This window comes from Drosophila albomicans, chromosome X, assembly GCF_009650485.2.
Source record: "Drosophila albomicans strain 15112-1751.03 chromosome X, ASM965048v2, whole genome shotgun sequence".
NCBI classification, from domain to species: Eukaryota; Metazoa; Arthropoda; class Insecta; order Diptera; family Drosophilidae; genus Drosophila; species Drosophila albomicans.
This window is the reverse complement of record NC_047627.2, coordinates 1,681,583-1,705,441: the sequence shown is the minus strand read 5'-3', so window position 1 is coordinate 1,705,441 and position 23,859 is coordinate 1,681,583. Positions and strand designations below refer to the sequence as shown.

At 38.9% G+C, this 23,859-nt stretch overlaps 1 protein-coding gene across 3 annotated transcripts; it reads left to right on the top strand.

Annotated features, from left to right (window-relative positions):
• Nucleotides 1-1,259: 1,259 nt before the first annotated feature.
• On the top strand, nucleotides 1,260-22,658 carry LOC117563265 (uncharacterized protein DDB_G0283357). Of its 3 annotated transcripts, none has more exons than XM_034241496.2 (6): nucleotides 1,260-1,769; nucleotides 13,672-15,348; nucleotides 16,367-16,969; nucleotides 17,839-18,837; nucleotides 20,533-20,763; nucleotides 20,822-22,658. In XM_034241496.2, the coding sequence occupies exons 2-6, from the start codon at nucleotides 13,673-13,675 to the stop codon at nucleotides 21,483-21,485; spliced, it is 4,173 nt and encodes a 1,390-aa protein (XP_034097387.1). In that variant the 5' UTR covers nucleotides 1,260-1,769; nucleotide 13,672; the 3' UTR covers nucleotides 21,486-22,658. The 3 variants fall into 3 exon arrangements, with proteins under 3 accessions (XP_034097387.1, XP_034097394.1, XP_034097403.1); XM_034241503.2 differs by lacking the exon at nucleotides 1,260-1,769 and adding an exon at nucleotides 7,939-8,072; XM_034241512.2 differs by lacking the exon at nucleotides 1,260-1,769 and having other exon boundaries at nucleotides 16,370-16,969.
• Nucleotides 22,659-23,859: the final 1,201 nt, after the last annotated feature.

Genomic DNA, 23,859 nt, shown 5'->3' with positions numbered 1-23,859 from the left:
ATATACATACATATTATTTGAATTCAATAGGTAATTTGTGCTTCTTAAATTGTAAGCTATATTGTTTGCTTATTTATACTACCTCCATCAATCAGCTGTAATACCACTGTGCCAAACAAAGTACCTACATAACTGTGATCCATGCTGTTGCTTCTTCTTCTTCTTCTCGTGTGTGTGTTTTTTTTTCGCCAAAAACAAAACCATGTGTTTGCCACGCGCTTCACTCTCTCGCTCTCTCGCTTGCGTTCTCTTCGTGTGCTATGAGAGCGGCAAAAGAGCGAAAGCCAAATGTGTGTGAGAGCGCTCTTGTGTGTGTGTGTGTGTGTGCGTCGAAATAGTCGGATAAACAAATTGTTGTTTTTATATTTCGATTGTAAATAATTAATTTTTGCTTCAGCAGAAATGATATGATTTTTTTGCAACACATTTTTAGCAACTGTGGAGTTTTTGTGGCTGCTATACTCATCGCCATCAATATATGTACATATGTATGTGTGTGTGTATTGACAAGTTGCAACAACAGCGTCATCAGCATCAGCATCGGCATTTAACACTACAAACAAACAGAAAGTCTGACAACAACACAATACACGCACAGCTCACACGCATAAGTACACAGCACGCACACGTTGAAAACACACACAGACACAGACTTAGAGTCATAGGCAGAATTAGGAATTAGAGGCGACTATTACGGTAGTTCTCGTGCACAGTGGTACGCAGCTGGTTAAATCCATACGAATTAATAAATTCTGACAATTGCAAACTAGTCTAAAAAAAACTTCATGTCTACTTTTGCATTTAGTAAATTAATTTAAATTTATTTTCGAGTTAGAATACTAAAATATATTAAAAAAAATGTATTTTCAATAGATGTTAATCAACTAAGACTCTTCTTTTTAAATTGAAGTATAAACTAGAACAGAGTAACTTTTTTGTATTATGACAATTTAAGATTGTGTCAAATATTGTTCAAAACAATTTACAACAATTATAAACTTCAATTTATCCGAGAATTGTAATTAAAAAAAACTATTGATACATTTTACTGTAGTCATACGTTGTTTTAAATACATATCGCAAGTTTGTGCACTTCATATTTTTCATAGAGCCTAGAATCGACTTTGTCCCAATGTGAATCCGAGGCGATTGCGCTGCCGCTGTCGTTGTTGGGTTGTATTTGGTTTCGGCGTCGCTTTAGTCGCTGCCGCAGTCGCAGTCGCGGTCGCGGTCGCAGCTCGTACAATCTCATTCATTTTGCATTGTGCCTTTCAGCGCAACAGACGTGCGGTGTCGAGACAACGCTAAATACAACAACATAAATAAAAACAATTATATTAATAACAACAAAACAAGCTGAAACAAAGCACACACGAGACGCTGTATTTGATTGTTTTAAACAATGCGCAACACATAATTTGCCTAAAATTTCTTAGTTGTCTGTAATTTTTTTTGCTCGTTGTTTTCGCACATTTTTTTTTTCGCGTGCTGTGTTAATTAATTAGTCGATACAACGTAGTAGAAGTAGAACAACAACAATAACAACAAAACACCAAACAATAATAAATACGTTAAAACGAAAAAGGTTTGCAAGTGTGCCGCCCACAACAGAAAAGGAAGAGCGCAGGCAAAAACAACAGTAACAACAACAAAAAGAGAACGAGAGCAAAACGAGAGAGAGCGAGGCAAACAAAGAGAGCGAAGTGCGTGGACGACGACGCCGCAGCGAGGCGGACGCCAAAAACTGGCACTGTCAACAACAACAAAATGTGAGTGCAAAATACAAAAAAAAAAAAAAACAAACAACAAAAAATAAGGAGAAAAACATACAATAAACGTAGATAAATAAAATTTCATGAGCAATAACTACAGCGTGTGCACATTTTTGTGTGCGTGTGCGAGTGTGTGTGTGTGTGTGTGTGTACAACCGAAAAAAGTAGAAAAAAGAGCGACTGCGGGCAGCGACGTCGCGGCGACCCCCGCGTCTACTTGTGGTTGTTGTTGTTGCTTCTGCTGCTGCTGCTGGTGTTGTTGCTATTGTTGTGATTGCTTCGACGCCCCCCGCTGCAGTTGCCCGCAGCAGCAGCAGCAACAGCAGTAGGAGCAGCGACAATTGAAATTAAAATGCAACTGCTAACGATCTTCAGTATTTATTTGTTGTGGTGTGGGGAGGGGGTGCAGGGTAAATAGTAAACGACAACCACAACAATAACAACAACAGCCGCAGAAATTGTCGCCCGCATTTACGTACACACACACACACACAGACACATGTAAAGATTTGGCTACAGTCGCGTTCACACAAAAGTGTGCGACTCTTATGGGCCGTTGTTATACACATACACACCCACACACTTACATATATACAGTAGACGTTCGCAAATTAGAAACACTAAAGAAATTCGCTACTTTGCTGCATAAATAAAAATAGTATACCTTAAATAAAATTCTTAAAAAATTTAATGAATATAAAATATTTTTTATTATTTTATTTAATAAGTTAATTAAATAATTTTTTTTTAATGAGAAAAATTGTTGATATAATTGTCATAGTTAATAAATAACCAATTTAACGAAATTAAGTTTCTCTGCGATATGTTCTAATTTGAGAGCTTCTGCTGTATTTTACCTTTTCCTTAGAAGACATTAAACAAATTTCTTGTATTTTATTTTATTATTTCTTGAATTTCATTTAATTTTATATTAAATGTTTGCGCTTACCGAAATTTAAAATATTTGTGTTTTCTGCCTTAGACATTTATTTCAAATAGTTTATGCACAGTTAAAAAAAATAAAATAGACCACTGTTGGAAACCAGAATGCAGCTTAAATTGTGACGTCACAAGCTGAGTCTGCTGCTCAAATTGTGTGACGTCACAAGATGATATTACTGAAATGCATCGTTCAAATATGAAATATATTTGTTTGTCCAGCAAAATGTGCGGATTTTGTGACTTTATTTTTTTGTTTGTGGGTCAATTGTAAAAGTAAAATGTTTCTCTCATGCAAATGGAATAGAAATTGAATTGAAATGATGGTAAATCAATTGATTTGCATGTGAGTGAATATTAAGGTGTGCTTCTCCCATCCCCGTCCCCCACTCCGACCGCACGCTACCTTTCATATGACTTACAGTGTCGTCCTCTCTCGCTCTCAAATACATAAGTTCTTCTTCTTCGCCTGCGTCAGCAAGAAAATAGAAACTGCGAGCGTCGGCGGCGTCCCATGACGACGTCGACGTCAACGTCGACGCTGCTGTTGCTGTTGCTTTTGTGCTTTGCAAATTGTTTGGCATATTGTTGTTGATGTCTTGCGATCAGCTTTTCATAGATTGAGAGAGAGAGAGAAAGAGCGATCGAGAATTGTAATTGTATTGTGTGCTGTGTTGTCTGTAGCTTTGAATTTTTGATAAAGCAAAGCGACCTCGTCATTGTCTGGCTTTTGCCTGATCATCGAAGCTGCGCTCGCACAGCACAACACCGAGAAGAAGAAGCACAAGCAGCAGCAGCAGAACAACTTTATGCAATTAGCAGCAGCAACAACAACATCGACGATTGATTATGCAACTTTTATGTACCTTAAGCTCTTTGTGCGTGCTTTGCGTTTTGTTTGTCTGTCGTCTGTCAACTGACTTAAAAACCAATTGGAAATTACTTGCGATACTCGCCAGCCCAATACGAAAAACGCCCCCATTAAAAACTAATTGAAAATACATGCATAAATATTTCTACGCACACGCACACAAGAAAGTGAGTGGGTGAGAGAGAGAGGGGGTGGCAGCGAGGAGGTGTCTTAAGCAGAGCAACGCACGTATAGTGAGGTGGCGGCGACGTCGGCGTCGCAGTCACTATCGCTGCCCACCCACTAAATGTTGGCTGCTGCTTGTGCTCTCTTTTTTTTTTTGTTTCTTGTTCCTTCTTTTCTGTTGACGCTTTGACTTTGCACCTCACACGCTACATGCGTGTGACTGCGTGCGTGCGAGTGTGTGTGAGAGAGCGTGCTTTTCTGTGTGTGTGTGAGTGTGAGTGTGAGTGTTGAGAACCTTGGCAAAGGAGGGAAGCAAAAAGGCAGCCACTGTTGCCGCCACCGCCGCCGCATGTGGCGCTGATGTTGATTACATAAAAAATGAAAATAATTATGTATGTATGTATGCATTTAGCCCACATACACGCACACACACTAGCGCTTAGAGGTGTATGTAAAACAGCGCGATAAGATATTGTATATATACATAACTATAGATGTGTATATACAACATGCATAACAACAAGAACAATGCGCTAAATGCAAACAAAACTAAAAAACAAAAACTAAAAAAAAAAAAAAAAAAATAGTACAAACACAAATAAAAAGTAGCAACGGCGACCGGCGACAACTTTGTTGTCGTTATACAACAAAAGCAAAGCAAAGCAAAGCAACAGCAAAATAAACTCAACACGAGTCGCGTCGAGTTGCATTCCCTTTTTTGGTGCAGGCGACAAAGTTGTCGCCACCCCTAAAATAATAACTCCTGTAACGAACAAAAAAAAAAACTGTGAAAACTTTGTAAGAAAAATTTGCATTCAAATGCAACAACTAAACAAATTTACATATGAAATACAATTTAATTTCGCTGAATTTCAAATTTAAGTTAAATGTTAAAAATAGTTTAGTTTCGTTTTTTGTTAAGTAAAATAAATTGATAAGTAGATCTATTGTATTCTGTTATACAAGTTGTTAAAAAATATAGAAAATAATAAATTTGGATTAAAACAAATTGCAATCCACAGTAAATGAAAATTCGTTGAGTGCGAGAAATAATGCTGGGTGTTTTAAATACATAAATTAGAAAAAGAATAATTATATATACATATAACAAAAATGAAGCGACATGTGGAATATAATTGAATTGTTTTAATTTCAAAATTGGTGAAAATCGAGTTCAATTAACTCTTTGAAACTAAAATGCATTTTCCTAGGAAAGATGCTTTTATCGCAGATCTAAACGAGTATATATAAATACAGCACACACACACACACACATAGAGAAGTAAGTGTTATCACAACTGTTGTGGTTGGTCGCGTTCATCTCCTCACAAGTTGTTACGCTAACAGCGTCACGTGGATCGACTGCACTGCACATAAATAAATGTGTACATACATAAATGCTTACCTACATATTACATTGTATGTATGCAGATTAGATGAGACTGTTTTCTGTTTTTGTTATTTACCACATGTGAAAAATTATGTACGCTTGAATGGTATTTATTTAATTTGGGAGGCTGTTCTACTGGTCAGTGCCGGTTGTCAACTGTGTCATAACTAGTAAATGTGGACGTAATTCATATCAACAGCGAACGAACAGCTTAAAAAATAGTATGTATATGAGAGTGAACTGTATGTACTTTTGTGGATGAGTTTTTTTTTTTTTTTTCGTAGACGTTGGGCTGCATTTTAATAATTGCGGACGTTTTAAATGTGCTAATTAGCTGAAAACGTTTATCGCGCTCCGACATTCGTCTCTCTCTCTCGCTCGCGTGTGTGTAAATTGGTTTTAGTTAGTCGATTGAAGGGCAGAGATTAACAAACAAATGATGAAACTCTCAAACATCACAACTGAAAAATCATTTTTTGTTTGTTTGTTGTAAGTTTACAACTTGTTGCTAACCAAAAAAAAAAAAAAAAGCAAACCAAAACATAATTGTATTTTTCTAGATCACAATTTGGCAACAAAAAGCAAAGGAAACAACAAACAAACCAAAGAAAGAAAAAGAAAATAATTGTGATTTTCTAGATAACATTTTGGCAACAAAAAACATGCCAAAAAAAGAAAAAGAAATTGTGTTTCGAAACTAACAATTTTGCAAGCTGCATTTCGACATTTTTGTGGGGTGCACTGGACTCGAAGAGAACGCAACGCAAGGATTGATCAAGGCTTGCGCGAAAAATAACAAGTGCACGCTCTCTCTCTCTCTAACCCTTTACCCTCGCTCTCTTTGGTTTACTGTGGTGTTGTTATCAGCGCAAGAAACGCGAAAAAAAAGAATCAAATTGTCTTTTGGCTATATTTAGTAATATTAATTGTGGTTGACCCAATTTGTTATTGTCGTTGCGTTTGAAAAATTGCTTAGCCAAAAAAAACCCAACAGTATAAAGAATAAGAAGAAGAAGATAGTTAGCCAGTTGGGAATTAGTTCCGCGGCAGCAGCTCTTTACTCTCTTCTTCTTCTTCTTCGTAAGCAGTCACCTGCAAAGTAGCTAGTGCGTGACTAGTGCAAACAGGAGACAAAGTAGTCAACAACAGTCGAGACGTGAGTTTATTTTGAACGAAGAAATCAATTGAAATTGAAATTGCCCAAGAACTGTCACTCAACTAGAGTCACAAAGGTGTGTGTGTGTGTGTGTATGTGTGTGTGTGTGAGCGAGAGTTGGTTGCTTGAGTTTGTAGTGGAGGGGAAGTGGGGGGTAGCGCACATTGCTGCACTCTCTTCGGCGCCTGGCAACAGAGCAGCAACAATAAATACGCTTTGCTTTGCTTTGCGCTCTATCACCAAATGCCAAAGCAAAGCGGACAGCAACAACAACAAATATGTTGTGCTTATTTTTAGTTGACGCTTTTGTTTGATGCGCTTATTTTTTGTTTTTGTTTCTTTCTTTTTTTGCTGTCGCCGCTGCTGCTGCTGCTGCAGTTTCTCTCCTTTGACGCAGCCCCCAAAAAGCCGGCAAAAGTAAACTTGTGCTTCTCTTTCTCGCTCTCGCTCGCTCCCTTGCTCTCTTGCGTTGTTATTGTTGTTGTTGTGCGTGCGAAGAAAATAAATGTAAAATGTATTTTTAACAAAAGAGACAAGACAATGCCGTTTTTCAAATTTTCCTTTACTTTCCTTTCCGCCTGGCTAAAATTAAATATACGCTATAGACAACAACAACAACAACAAGAACAATTAATGCTTGCGCTGCATTTGGCTGAAGCTTTTAGCTGTTGTCGCTGTCGCTGTCGTTAGCTTTTGTTTTTGTTTGACTTTGTTTTTGGCTTCTTGTATTTCCTGCTGCGGTCGACGTCGACGTCGCTGCCGCTGCGCTGCGCTGCTTTTGCGGTGCGTTGGCAGCGCACGTGTCGCAGTTAGCACTCTTTTTTCCTTTTGTTTGTGCTTTGTTATGAAAGCTAATTAATTAATTAAGCAAATTTGCGGTAATTTTCTATAAAGCAAAATAAAAATAAACTTGCGTGTGTGTGTGTGTGTTTACAAAGTATATTTGTAATCAGCAGCAGCAAGAATACAAATTGCAAACAACAACAACAACAGCAATAACATGAGAGCAACCGCATTGACTCTCTTTGGCGCTCTCTCTCAATTGAGTCATGCTTTTTTGTTTTTTATTTTTTAGGCCTAACCCAAACAGCTGTTCATTGCGACTCCGCGTTGTTGTTGTTCTTGTTATTGTTTTTGTGGTCCTTTGAGCGCAAAAGCAAAAACGCATTCATAAGGTCGCCAGCGACGTCAAAGTCAGCGTCGTCAGCCTTTTCGTTCTTCGTTGTTGTTGTTATTGCTGCTCAGCTTTCAATAAATGGCAATGTCATGCGCCAACGCGCTCCCCACACTCACACAAGCACACACACAAGAGAGAAAGAGAGAGAGAGAGCCAAGTGACGCTCTCTGTATGTGTGCGTCAAAAAAGCAAGCTTTCTTGTTGTTGTTTACGACGCGCTTTTGCCGGCTCTCTCACACATACATTCGCGTGCCTTTGTTACGTTTGCCTACGAGAGAGCATGTGCTCTCTCTCCAATGTGCATGTGTGCGTGTGTGTCTGTGTGTGGGGTTCGTTCGTTTCGGCATTTCATTTGCTGACGGCAGCCGCCGTTTCGCTTCATTCGTTTGTCTGCTCGCGTGCTTTACGGTTCGAACAACTGTGCGAAGCTTCAATCACACAACAAAAAAAGTAAATTGTTTCGTTTATAAAAATACAAGCACAAGAGACAACAACAAAAAGAGTAGCTGAAATTGGTTTTCGTTTTTGTTTTTTTTTTTGGTTTACGTGCGTGCCAAATGTTTGTAAAGAAAACATTGTGAGTTTTTGCTGTTGGTGCAAAGGTATGTGGATCATTCATAACAAAACCAAAAACAAATCCAATGTGTCTCTGTGTGTGTGTGTGTGGCAAAGGCAAAGAGAGCAAAGTGAGAGCCAAACGACGGCGTCATCAACAGACACAAGAAGAAAAACAAAAACAGTAAACTCACAAAAAAACAAAAATATGCAATTTACAAGTTTATTTGTTTTGATTTTTAGTCTTGATTTCATAATCTAAACAAGACAAAAAGAAAAAGAAAATAAAAATAAAATACGCATTGCTGGAAAAATTCGTAAAAACCACGTTGAAAAGTCAGCAGAGCAAAAGCAAAGCCAAAGCAAAAGAGAGCGGCTCTCTTTATGCGTATGTGTGTGTGTGTGTGTGTGTGGGAGAGTGAAAGCTTTATTAAGAGAGCGTTGAAGTTTTTTTTTTTTTGTTAACAATGAAATTACATTTGCTTAAAATGTATATGCAACTAATTTGAAATATTGCATTTTATATTTGTAATTTCAATTGTTATAATTACTATGATAATTTATTTCTAATTCTTATGCTAGTTTTATTATTGGAATACACACACACACACACACACACACACACACACACACACACACACACACACACACACACACACACACACACACACACACACACACACACACACACACACACACACACACACACACACACAAACATAACTTAGACACAGACAAAGCACAACAAAGCGGCCTTGTCGCGCGTTTTTTTTTTTTTTTTTTTAGTTGCTTCTCATCATTTCTGCTGAATAATTTTCTTATTTGCTTCGTATTTTTTGTTGTTTTGTTTTCCGTTTTTCTTGCTTTTCATTTTGTTGTATATTTTTGCGCATTTTGAAATAATTGCAATTAATTTTGTCGTTCGGTCAACAATGCTTATCAGTTGTCTTGTAAAGCTGCCACAACATGTGTGTGTGTTTCTGTGTGTGTGTGTGTGTGTGTGCTTTCCCCCGATTTTCTTTGCTTCCACAGCGCCTTCTTCATACGAGGCGTATACGTAATGCAAAAAAATGTGTCTCCCAACTTGAAAGCAAGCACTCACACACAGACACATACATATAAAGGAACACACACACACTCATACAGAGAGAGAGAGAGAGAGAGACGTATGCATGGGGTTACGTATACGCCGCGTGGTCGCCTTCAGCGTTGCGTTGTTTGCTTCTTCTTGTTGTTACTGTTGTTGTTGTTGTTGTTTTTCGAGAAAATTCTGAAATAAATTCCGTGTGTATGCAAAAATAAAACAACAACAAATAACTAATCAACTATTTACTCAAAATTCTTCAAGAATTTGTTTTTTCTTTTGGTTTCATTTTTTTTATATTTTGCTAAATTCAAATTGATTAAAAATAGCAAGAAATGTCGATTATTATTATGAGTATTTGTTATTGTTGTTATTATTGTTGTTGTTGTTTGGTCAAGAACAGCAACGAAGTGAAATTAATTTCAAGAATTTTTGTTTATATTTCACCAACACAATGATAGAAAGGGAGAGCGAGCGAGAGAGAGAGAGAGAGCTAGGTAGCGGGCGTCATTGGACGCCATTAAAAAGCTCTCAAAAAATGCTTGGCCAGCTGTTGTGTTGTTGTTGTTGTTGTTGTTGATGCGCTGCTGCCGGAAATATGCAAAGCTCTCTCTCTCTCTCTCTGTCGCTCTTTGTAGCGCTCTCTTTGCATTTCGTTTTGCGTTACGTGAAAATGTGTTTTGTTATTATTTATATTCGAGTGCGATGGAGATGGCAATAGATATAAACAAGCAACAGCACAACAAAGTGTTGCGCCTTCCCCCTCTCCCCCTCTCTCTCTTTCTATCTACTATTATTATTATTTATTTTACATATTATTCTTTTCCCCTTCGACCAGCATTTATTTTGTTTTTATTCTTTCCCACACTTGATCTCTTACAATATTTATTATTTTCTATTAAAAGAGGAAGCAGCTTGTTTAACACCAACAACAATAATAAACTACCGTTGTGTGCATGTGTGTGTGTGTATGTGTGTGTGAATCATCTACACATTGCGCGCGTTTTATTAGCGTTTTTAACAGCAGCAACAGCAGCAGGTACAGTTTAACCAATTGCCTTTTATTGCTTTGTTGCTGCTCGCGTTGCTTTATTTTATTTCATGTTAGTTTTGTTTTGTTAATTGGCCCAGCAACAACAACAACAACAACACCAGCAACTGCAGCGGGTTGACATTTAACGCCCACAACAACAACAACAACAACATCAGAAAGTCAGCTGCACATAGAAAGCAGCGTCGCAGTCGAAGTCGCCGTCGCAGTCAACGTCGTAGAAAAGGTCCATAGGTCACACAGTAGGCAGCGCAGCGTAGCGCAGTTGACGTTTCTAGAACGAAACAAAACTGACAACTGACGCTGCTTGCTAATCTTCATGTGTGTTTGTGTGTGTGTGTGTTGCGAGGAGTGAGAGCGAACGCAAGCAAAAGCATAATAATAATAATAACAACAAAACGATGGCTCACAAAAAAAAAAGCGCGTCACCCTCTCTCTCGCTTTGCGCGCTCTTTTTGCGCTCTCTTCTTTTGTGAAGTGCGGCTCAGCAGACGAGACGGAACTGCGCCATTTGTTTGTGCAGCAGATAAACAACAAAGCACCAAAGAGAGGCTGAGAGTGCAAAGCTAAGAGAGCGGCAAACAACGAACCGCATGTATAGGCATTTGTGTTGTGCTGTGTTGTTGTTATTTATTGTTATTTTGTTTTTGCTTGTGTGTTTTGTTTTTGGCACACGTCACAACAGTGGCTCAAATAGTTGTATGTGTGTGTGCCATATTTTATCTTTATAAACACACACACACACACATGTGCATGCAAACAGACGGCTATTTTAGCTAATTAATTATGGCGAGCGTGCGTGAGGGGGGAAGAAAGGTGGGTGGGTGGGGTGAAAACCACGTTGTCGTTGCTGGCGCGCGTTCTTCGACGCTACTGTGCAAAATTATCGATGTGTTTTATGTGTGTGTGTGTGTGTGTTTTTTTTTTTGTTTATAAAAGTTACCAAGACGACGCCGTCAACTTTCAAAATTGCGTCGCAAGCAATTTTGTTGTTGTCTGTTTTTGGTTTGTCGACAGCTCTGCTGCTGTGTATTATGCGACGCCATGCCTATTATTTGAGAGTGTGACTGTAGCGCATAGGCACAAACAAGGCGAAGCGATGCGATGCGACGCGACGGTGACGCGACGCGACGCTTTGTTGTTGTTCTCGTTGTGGAGCTTTTTGCTTATGCTTTTGTGTTGTTGTTCGCTTCGTCGCGTTTCTCGTTGATTTTCTTCTTCTCGAGTTTTGTTGTGGCGCGCTCGTTTTGCATTTTGCTTTTGTTGTCAAAGTAATTTTGTTAGAGCGCGGCGCTGCCCAATAAAAATCAATAAATAATAATACACTTTGTTGGCTGCTGACCCAGACCCCGCTCCCCCCTCCCCCCTAACACTCCCCTCGCTCTTATTACTGCCGCCTACCGCAAATTTATTAGAATGTGAATGTGAGAGTAGTGTGTGTATTGATTGAATACATTCAGAGCGAACACAAGCATTATTCATTTTTGCATTTTCTCTTTAGCCTCCTCCCCACCCCACTGCTTGCTTGCTCTTTCTGTCTCGCTCGCATCGTCAACAAGAAACTATAACTGTTAAGGCCGAAGAAACATTCACTAGAATGCAAAATGCTGATAAGATAATCCATACAGACACACACATACATATACACATGCACACAAAGAGCAAAGCCAACGACAGGGAAAGAGAGCGCGCGAGAGAGAGAGCGAGAAAGTACACGCAAGATCGTCGCAAAGTAGCCAAAAAGTAAAATAAAATTGAAATGAAACAAGCAAGAAGAAGCAGAAGCAGAAAGCAGAGCGACGCAGGTGAGAGCGAGCAGCGCAGTTGGCGTCGCGCAGCGCTCATCAAGTCATAAAAACAGCAAAAACTACACGCGTAAATTAGAAGCAATAAAAGAACACAAAAAAAAAAAAAACCAAACAAAATACAAAACACACACACACACATACACAGAGATACAAACATAAAATGGCTGCCCGGGCTGCGAGCGTTGATTGCGTAAAACGTTTAACATTTAACTTAAAATGTGGCCACGATGAGCTGCTGATATTTTGGGCAGTGGGGGAGGAGGGGGCGGGGGAGGCACGACTGTGTGGTGCACTGTTTGACGGGAGGTGGGGCGAGGTGGATTATTAACGGGGTAATTGAAGCCCGGGGGACGGTGAAGTAGAAGAGAGCGCATTTAAGTATGCAATAAAAACAAAATTGAAGGACGCCAACAACAACAACAACATGTCGCTGTATTGTGTGTGTTTGCTTTTAAGTTGATTTGATTAGAAATCGTTGATAACAAAAAAAAAAAAAAAAAAAACACAGTATAGAAACGAAACACGAAGCAAAGCAAATAAATAATAAACATTGAGCAATGGCGTAGATGATCGACGAAATTTGTTTAAACAATAAATTAAATGCGAGTTCTTAATTACTCGCAACACTTTTTTTTTTTATTCATGGCAATTAAATGAACGTAAATTTGTGTTAATTAATTATAATACAAAATGTGTGTCATCTAGCGATTAGATAATAAATAAGTTAATTAATTAAACTCAAATTCAATATTTGATCAATCCAGAATGCAATTAAAACGATCAGTTTCGATTTGTTTAATTCTAAATGCTGCTGTGATGAATCTCAGTTTATATTATTATAATCGTAGATTTATAATTTCATTTCTAGAGTGATTTATTATTATGTATTTGTGAATACAAATGGAATTTGTATTATTTCGTTTTATTAGTAATAATAAAATTAATGGTATTTCTTAATACGTTCAGTATTTTTGGTATACATATTTGTTTGTTATATTTTATGGAAAGTTACAACGTGGTAAATTTCAGTATTTTTGGTATATTAATTCGGTATATATTATGGGAGTTGGGTAGTGCATATGTCACAGTTGATCACACTCGACTCCGAGTATATTTCAGTATATTTTTGGTATATTTGTTTGGTATATTTTAGTATTTTTTGATATATAAATTCGGTATATTTATCATAAATTAGTAGCGTGTATTTCACAGCCAAGCACACTTGACTTTGAGTAAATTTTAGTATTTTTAGTATATTAGTTCGGTATATTTTATGGGTATTCTCAGTTGGCGCGTAACTCTCACTTGATCACACTCGACATACATTTTGGTATATTTTTGGTATATTAATTCGGTATGTTTTATGGGAAGTTGATAGCGCGTATCTCACAGCTGATCACGTTCGACTGTGAGTGTATTTCAGTATTTTTTTTTTGGTATATTATATTAGTTTGGTATCGAGAAGCTTTTAGTTATGTTAATATTGTTGTTCTTTCTTCATTTAATTTAAGAAAGTAAAGCATCGATGTTTGTTATTGTTGTTTTGCTTAATGATATACAAAGACGATCATCATTTGGAAGTGTGGCCTTGTCAGGTGTTAAGATTTGCGGCATAGCCGCCCGTTGTATTGAATTGTATCGTGAATGTGAAAAACAATGAAAATAATTCCATTTTGCGAACATTTGTTTTCTCGTCTTTGCAGCATGTCAACAGATAATCCCACACAGCTGCTAGCAACACACGATTTGAGCCAACTGCGAGGACAACTACAATCAGCTGCGGCGGCGGCAGCAGCAGCAGCGACAACAGCAACAGCCACGGCGGCAACGGCAGCGGTTGTGGCAGCAGCGGCAGCTGCCGCACACGGTTACCGCAACGTGGCAGCAACGGCCACAAACGGACACGGTCACAATCACAGTAGTCACAGTAGTCACAGCCACAATCACAGTAGTCACAGCCACAGCCACATGAACTCCGGCGGCACCAAATACGTGTTGCTGCAGCACAACGGCAGCAGCTTCACAGCCTACGAGAACAGCGCAGCTGCAAGTGGCAATCTGGTGCAAGGTGCGGCGAGTGCTGCTGCTGCTGGCGGGGCAGGCGGAGGTGGGGGAGGGGGAGGAGCAACAACTGGTGGCAACATTGTCCTGCTTGCCACAGAGCCAATCGAGCTGAGTGCAGCGGATGCTTTGGCCACAGCAACAGCAGCAGCAGCTGCAGCTGGCGACGATGGTGAATTGCGTTCGTTGTCCTGGCTTAATGACAGCAATCTGATTAAAGGCATTGTCACAACCACAGCAGCAGCAGCAGCAGCAGCGACGAAACGTGCTGCTGCGGGCGGCTTAACGCTTAAAGCAGCAACAACGCCAGTTGCAGCAGCAGCAGCAGCAGCGAAAGCAGCAACCAACAATAATATTTGCTTTGTGGGCGACATTATTGAAGAGTTGCCGCCGAGCGCAGGCAGCAGCAACAGCAGCGAGACCAACAGCAACAGCAACAACAACAACAACAACGAGCAACAGCAATCAAACGAACAGCAACAGCAGCAGCAATCACCCGCCGTATACAGCACCACAACGGTGCACAAAGGACCCAGCGGAACAACCACGGTGGTTGAGTACAAGGCCGCAACGAAGGCGGCTGCTGGCGGGGGCGTGGGCGTGGGCGGGGCCTTTTTACCGGCTCGTGTTGCCAGCAACACTTTTGTGCCCACCATCACAGCAACAGTTAAGCAGCAACCACAGCAGCAGCAGCCACAACAGATCTTTGTCAGCAATGGCAGCAGTGGAGCTGGCTACAAATCGACATCGGGCAACACAACGACACATCATCCGCATAAAAAGTATTTGCGTGAGAAGATGAATGTCGAGCACAACAACAATAACAACAATAACAGCAGTAACATCAACAACAACAACAACAGCAACACCAACAATCATAGTCATGTGGTGGCCTCAACAGTAACTGTGGTCAGTTCGCCCGCCTCCTCAAACAACTCGTCGCTCAGCTCGTGTTCCGTCTCCGGTTCCGGTTCAGGTTCCGGCTCCGGCTCCGGCTCCGGCTCATCCACAGCAGCTGTCAATGGCGGCAACAGTCCCGTGCCCAAGTCAAGCAGTTTCAATGCCGTCTTTGATGCCGTCAACTATGCGGCCTCCAACAACTCAATGCCCAACAGCAGCAACAGCAACAACAGCAACACCAAAAACACCACCAGCATCATCACGACAACGACGAGCAACAGCAACAGCAGCGTCAGCGGAAATGGCATCGGTATTGGAATCGGGGATCCACAGTCAGCGACACAGACGGTGGTCAGCACCACGACGCTGCCAGCTGGCTACAGTTTTGTCAGCCACTTGGGCAGCGCCACCCACGTCATGTAAGTGCTCATCATCAGCATTCTATATCTTGTTTGGCATTCTTTCATCTGTCTTTGGTCAGTCTGATACGTTTTATATTAACTTCCCTCTTTTAGTCTGCTTCCTTATCCTGCATTTCACACTCTCCCTCTCTCTCCCATTTCTTTAATGTAGATTTTTTACCTCTTTCTTTAACCTACATATGCTTTTATTTCAAGCATTCTTTTCGTAAACGTTTCACTGGCTGCAAATACTGATTTTGCACTGATTTGTTCATCTTTCTCCATCTTTACTACCATTACCTTCTTTCAGCTTCTTTTCTCAATATATTTTTTTGATTTCGTGAACGTTTTACTGACTGCAAATTGCGTTCGTTGTCTCTCTGTCTCCATCTTCCCTGTGTCCTCGAATCATTCTATCTCTATCTTGCTATCCATTATTTGCTAGCATATTTCTTTTCTGCATTGTCTTCGTAAACGTTTTACTGACTGCGAAAACCGTTTCTTTCTCTCATATTCTCCATATTCGCTATTATTTTTCAGTTCAGCCTTCTATCTTTCTCTCTTTAGCACTTCCTTCACCCATTTCTTTTGTGCATTGCTTTCGTAAACCTTTCACTGGCTGCAAATTCCGTTTATGCACTTATTCTCACAAACCTCTCTGTCGCTCTTTTTCCATCCCATTCTAAGCTATTTCTCTTTTATGCGTTGCTTTCGTAATCGTTCCATTGGCTGCAAATTCTGATGCACTCTTTTTCACATCTTTCTCCAACTTTTCCATCATTTATCCCTTCCGTCTCATTCGAAACTCTCTCTTTTGTGCGTTGCTTTCGTGATCGTTTCACTGGCAGTAATTTTGATTCGTCCACTCCTTCAAGTGCGCACACGATAAAGATAAGCCAACAAGATAAAAAGAGATTAAGTAATTCATATTCTGCTTTGTGCTTGCATTCGTAAATGTTCTACAGGCTGTTGGTTCAATTTAACTTGTAGTTCCTAAGATATTTCCAACACGAACTAATCCACTTCCATCTTCCAGCAGCTCACAACAACAGCCCGCCAACATTGTGACGCCGGAGTCATCGCCTCTGCTGCTGTGCAGCGGCGGCTTCTACAGTGCGGTGCCGTCGCGAGCCGCTGCCGGGCTGCAGTTATCGATTACGCCTCCGCCACAGGCGACAGTGATGCACAATGGTTCCGTTTCGGCGGGTTCTGTTTCCGGTTCGGGTTCAGGTTCAGGTTCAGGTTCGGGCTCCGCTTCGGGGATGCCGCAGTTGCGTAGCCCAAACAGCTATGCCAGCTACGAGAACGAGGACTCGCTGAAGGAGTTCGATATGGTGGGCAGCAGTGTTCGGATGCATACAAGCACTCCCCAGTACCAAGCAATGACCAAGAACAACAACAATAACAACATTAGCAGCAGCAGCAGCAGTAACAATAACAATAACAGCAGCAGCAACGGTAATAATAACAACAACTCATCCACTGGCGGCAGCAGCAGCTTCAGCAGCAGCTCCAACGCTGGCAACAATAGCAGCGGCAACAACAACGGCAATAACACACCCCAGAAGCAAAAGCATCCCAACAATGTGCCATACGATCCGTTCGTGCATACAAACAACAAACCGCCATATAGCTTTAGGTAAGCAATGAGCTACAAAGCAAAAAGCAACTGAAACCATAGCTGGAAAGTTAAGTAGTTACTTAAAGGGAGGGACAATGAAGCTGCTAAAAGCTTAATCTCACTCTAAAAGTGTGCATTCTGAAGTATAGAGTAGTAAAGTATGTGAAAAGTTGTAAGCAAGAAAGAGCATCAAGATAACGTGTGTAGTAATATATTTTAAACTTAGAACTTAGTTTGCACAATATGCATTTTATTTAAGCTCTGCACTATAGTGTGAAAATTGTAAGGTATGATCTGCAAATCTGCTGAAAATGCAGTTTGCATACATGAAACACAGTGGGAATGTTTTAAGTTAGAAACACCAAAGCTGTTAAAAGTTTAGGTCTTACTGAAAGCTTACTTTCAGCTTGTGCATACTTTGAACTATAGTGTAGTTAAGTATAGAGAAAGATGTATGTAAGAAATAGCAAATCCATATAACGTATATAGTAATATACTTTTAAGATTAAACCAGCAAAGCAGTTGAAACCTCAGTTCGCTAATTATGCAAATAAGCAGCTTTAAACTATAAACAAATCTGTAAGGTAGGAACTACGAATGTAGCTGCTAAAAACTTTGCTCAAAAATTATTCAGTTACTGAAAGCTTTGGAGGATAGGAATAATGTTGCAGGTTAGAAATAGCAAAACAACTGAAGGCTCAGTTTTCAAATGGTGTTAATTTAGATTGAATGTTAAACAAAACACTAAAACAAAGTCACGAAATCGAGTCTTACTTCGTTCATAATCGGTTTAAATTCGTGTTCCAATTATTACTTTAAAATCTATACAAATGTAAAAAGCTTAAATATGGAAATGAAATATTTATTGTGGAATTATCTATTTGCAGTTCCCTGATCTTCATGGCCATCGAAGACTCCAACGAGAAGGCGCTGCCAGTGAAAGAGATCTACGCGTGGATCGTGCAGCATTTTCCGTACTTCAAGACGGCACCCAATGGCTGGAAGAACAGCGTGCGCCACAACCTGTCGCTGAACAAGAGCTTCGTCAAGGTGGAGAAGGCGCCCAATATGGGCAAAGGATCGCTGTGGCGTGTCGAGCCGCAGCAGCGACAAAATCTCATGCAGGCCTTAAATCGTTCGCCCTACTTTCCCAACTCGGCTGTCGACAAGATCAGCCCGATGCTCAAGAGTCCCACTGGCAATCCAGGTGGCTACGACAGCTTGGATGGCAGCGCCGGCTCCACGTCAGTGTCCGTCGTGGGTGCAACAACAACGGGAGGAGCTACAACGCCCGTTAAAACGAATGGAGTGCTTGGCTCATTGGCCATTGCTGGCGGTGGAGGGGGAGCAGGAGGTGGAGGAGGAGGCTCTGTTCAAATGGCTGGCAATGGCACAGCAAATGGAAATAGTGTTGGCAACGGAGCTGCTTCTGCTTCTGCTGGAGCTGGATCAGGTGCTGCTCATGGACGTTTCGATCCGAAATTGTATCCCAATTTGTGCAAGAAATTTCGCAACATCAGCGAGGAGCCATCGACGCAGCCGGCGCAGCTCTTAGGCGATGCTCTTGACGAGGAGCTGCACGGCGATTATCTGACCAATAACAACAACAACAACAACAATAATAATAACAATCTTAACAACAATAATAACAAGTACAACAATTATGCATCTCTCAATGGAGCAGCAACTGTTGCTGGCAACACCAACACCAACTCCAACAACTCCAGCAACAACAACACATTCTCAGCTGGCACAACAGTCGTTGCCTTCAATTTCGAGCGCTTGGCGCGCGATTGTGGCGCCGATAACATTGACGATGTTCACGCCGCGGCTGCGATGCTCTTCCTTAAGCACGGAAAAGCCTTCAGCGAGTCCTATCAGAATGGGTAAGCATAGCATCAATTACAATTGATGATAACTATTTTGTATACCTGCTATCCTTTGGATAGATGCTTTGAGTTTGGTATAATTTGTTATATATGGTATATTTTGGATATGATAGTTTATTGATAGTATGTTTTGTTTTTATTTTAGTTTATTCAATTATCTTGAATGGGCATTTAAATGCACAATGGATTATATAATTTCCTTACATTCTTTTATTGTAACGACATTGCTGTCTATATGCATATGGTATATTTATAATGTGATAGTATATTGATATACCATATACAATAATCTTTAAATCGCAGTAATGTAGTGTAACGACAATGTTGCTTATATATATGTTATATTTTGAATGTGATAGTATTACGATATACCAAATATAGTATTTTTTATATTGATATACCATATACAGTAATCTTTAAAACGCAGTAATGTAATGTAACGACAATGTTGCTTATAAATATGTTGATTTTGAATGTGATAGTATTATGATATACCAAATATAGTATTTTTCGGTATATTATTCGGAATTTTTCTGTTACTGTATCGACAATGCTGCATATTCATGGTATATTTCGAATGTGATTGTATATTAATATATCAAATACAGTATTTTTTGGTATTACTCGAACTTTTGTTTACTGTAACGACATTGCTGCCTATATATGATATATTTTGAATGTGATAGTATGTTGATATAGTATTCTTTGGTATATTTCTGGAATATAGGCCTCCGTGCAAAGGAAAACAATAGAACACAGCTTAAAATGCATTTTTAGAGAAGCGTAAAAATACTTAGATTTGGATTACTTTACTTTTGGGGGAAATGAAAACAATAAAAACTAAGAATAGAAATAGTAAATCTATCTAACATTTTGTTTCTTTGCAAATTTTTCTCTTAATTGAAATTTAATGAATTTTTAGTTCAAATGATTGAAGTAATTCTTTTATAACACGTAAAGAGCTTTAAATATTTTCAGTTTGATGGTTGGATAACTGGTTTTATCTGCAATGTGCGATTTATTTAAAGCCAAAACATTTTCGTGGTTCATTTTGATTTCAATTTATGCACTCCAAATCATATCCAATGTGTAATTCAATCCCAAGTGAAAACAAGATTTTGATTTGTTTTTATTTTAGTTTATGCAATTATCTTGAATGGATAGTTAAGAGCACAATGGATTATATAATTTTATATATATACTATGTATATATACTATATATGATTTGATTATGCAATAGTATTAATTATTGCACATCCATCTTTTACACTAGAAAAAAGGTTTAGTTATCAGCAATGTGCAATTAAATTAGAGCGAAAACTTTTTACTTAGATTTTATGCAATTATCTTGAATGTTTGAATGTAAATTTCATAATTTTAAGTATATGGATTCTGAAAAGGAACAGTAAAAGAATTTTGAACGAAAAAGAAAAAGATCAATTTGTGAGCTGATCCTTAACGAATTCTGTTGCAATGTTGAATAGAATTTCTTTTATTTACCACGTCAGCAACTATTCGATAGATTACTTTGACAGCAACAGCAAGTATATTCACAGATCTTGAACGTTAAATCCCAGAGTTAACGTAAGAAACTCATGTTAGTCAGTTAGTTTAAAACTCTTAACAAATTACACGAATAAATCGAATAACAACTAATATCACACACTCTTCTCTCTCTTTTTGGCTGCTTAGCGCACCGGTGATAACGAGCTCGCCCAGCGAGGATCACACTTACTCGGCGGGTGGCAATAGCAATGCGGACAGTGGAGCCTCGACGCCACGAACCAATGGCCAGAAGAGTGGCCCTCAGACGCAGACGGCGGCGACGACGGCGAGCATTGGACAGAGCGAGAGCAATTGTGCCAACTGTGCCAGTTGTCCCAGCTGCACCAGCGATGCGGCCTACGATAGCAGCGAGGAGAAGTGAGTAATCTGAAGTTGTGTGTATGTATCATGTGATGATTAATTTTCGGCTTTGCAGTCACAACATTTCGCCCAAGGAGCTGGCGGATCAGCAGCGACATCGTGATGGCGTTGATGCCTTGTTGTCGCTGTCGCGTTCGACGACGTCGACAACGTCGCATTATCACAGCAGCAACGGCAGCAGTGGCAGCAGTCATAGTTCACCGCACAAACGCGCCTCGAGTCGCAGCCTCGAGGAGGAACATCATCAGCAGCAGTTGCAGCTGCAGCAACAACTTCAACAGCAGCAACAGCAGCAGCAGCAGCATCATCAGAGCATCTACACAAATGGAAGTGGCAGCAAAATGGCGCTGCTTAGCAGTGCTGCTGCCAATGTGGCAGCTGCCGCAGCCTTGGCCCAGCAGCAACAACAGCAACAGCAGCAGCAGCAACCGATTTACGAGGAACTCTATGCAGCGACTGGCAATGGCAGCAGCAACAACAACACCAACAGCAACAGCAACAACTCCACCTCAAATTTGTATTTGCAAACAATTAGTTGTCTCCCAGCTGCTGTTGCTGCCCCAGCAGCAGTGGCTGCTGCGAACGGCGGTGGGGGACAGCCGATGTTGCAGCAGCATCTGAGTGCGGTCATGGCCAATGCTGTGGCTGTCAAAAGCAAGGTGAAGCCCTTGCGGGGACTGCGCACCAAGATCAAGCGAAAGGCTGCCTGGATGCGGTGAATATGGCGCAAGGCTGGCGGCAGAAAATAGTCGTCTGTCTGACGCTCGCTAAATGTCACCTACACACACTTCCTCGGTTTCGGCTACCTCTGCCCACACACACACATACACAATCAAATCAACCCATCCTGCTCGCACCAGTGATGTTGTCTCTTTCTAAAGCAAATGCTGTTCAACGCGTAGCAAATTAGTTTCTAAGCATCGCTTTCAAATTTCGAACTAACTATTCATAAATACTTTTTTTTTCGTGTTTTTGTTATCCGAGCGGCGTTATTCTTTATTATTTAGCAATAACTATCATTATTATTATTTTTATTATTATTATTATTTTTTTAACCACATTTTTTTATAGTTTTAATTGTAGTTTTTATCGGACTTTATTTGTAGTGGCACTTTTTTTGCTGCCCAGTTGATTGTTGGCCATTATCTTTATATATATTAATATATATGATTCTTTTTTTCATCGATTAGTTGCAATTTCTTTTCTTTGTTAGTTTTTAATTCAAAGATTTGTGTATATATAATTTTAACTTAAATATTTAAATAATTTTTAACACACACACAAAACAAAAGAAAATACAAACTGTCCTTGGGTGCTAGCTGGGCACGAATTGTAATTTAATAACATTTATACATATTTAAACAACAATTAATCAAATGTGCAAGACATGTGAGAGAGAGATAGAGATAGATAGAAAGAGATAGGCTGAGCGAGAAACAACAAAACAAAAATATGTGTCGAGAGGCAATCAGCAGCAGAGGTCGAAAGCAGCAAACAAAGTGTATATCAAATGAAACAAATTTGTGCTAAGTAAAATCAAAGATACAACAACAAAAAAAAACAAGAAAAAAAGGGTAAACTGTAAAAGATAAATGACTTTTGTATAAAAGTAAAATGATAAAAAAAAACAAAAAAAAAAATGAAAAACGAAGCAAGCGAAAAAGCAACAATTATATGTAGGCATGAAACATTTTATTTGTCTGCTGTAAGCAAAACAAGTTTTATATACAAACACACACATACATACACAAACACATACATATGTGTTAAGTACTAAAAACAAAACAACAAACATTTAGCGCCTTATTATTGAGTCCTTAGCAAAAAAAGAAAAAAAGAAAAACAAAAGAGAAAAGAGAAAACGAAACACAAATCGCAGTGTAAAAAAATGATGTTAAAAATTTGAATTGTTTAATATCGCTACGTGTTATATATATACATACTTACTATATTATATTATATTATTATTATGATTATTGTAATATTATTATTATTATTATGGATATGATTATCATATGTTATATGATTAAAGTTAAGTGCTAACTAATTCAACCAAAACACAGGCCAATCAAGCTTAGCATAGCAATCCGAATACCCAAAACTATGACTACAAACACACACTAAACATTAACAAAAAGGAACACAAAAATACGACACTCAAGTAAATGATAAATCAAAGATACTTTTAGACCCTAAGCAAAACAAAATAAACAACAACAACAAACAACAACTAACAATTAGTTTTCTAAGCATTACGAAATGTAGTTAAAACCTTGTTCGCAAAACTTGTTAACAATTTGTTCGTTTCCTTGCTTTCAATAAGCACAACACATACACACATACATAAACACTATATAATTTTGTTTTTAGTTTTTAAATAATCGAAAGAACATTACAGAATAGCAGACAAATTTGTTAAAAATTAATATTAAACAACAAACAAAACAAAATAAATGAGAGATACAAGAAAACTTTAGTTGAAATTAACCAAATTCTATGCATAAGGAAAAGCTGTTGGAACTATGCTGCACCTCTACACACACACATACACATATATATATCTAAATATATATAGATACTATATACATTAAAGAAAACCCTAAGTGTATACACTTCAAGTACCTTTTTAGCAAAAACAAAAGCATTAAAGTAAATTAAATTAAATTATAGCAGCGCATCATTGAAGCAAAAAGCCTAAAAATGTGGAGATGAAGATCGAAAGAGACAGACAGAGAGAGAGAGAGAGAGAGAGAGAGAGAGAGAAACTAATTGCCAGTTGTTAAAAACTTAAATTTAAAATTACATTTAAATGTTAAACGTTTGCTTTTGATTGTTTAAATATTATACATACATATTTATGGAATATATAAGGAGTTTTAGTAGCTTTATAGAGATGCGAACGCCTTTTTTTAACAACAAAAACAAGAAGAACAACAACAAATTTAGCTAAGCAAACATAATTTTAAGCTTATATGGGAAAATTGTATCTGCAAGTGAAATATGTATATATATTTTTGTATATATTCACAAGTATGCAATATATATATATATTAGCTAAAACATACATGATAAATGATATATATATATAAATAT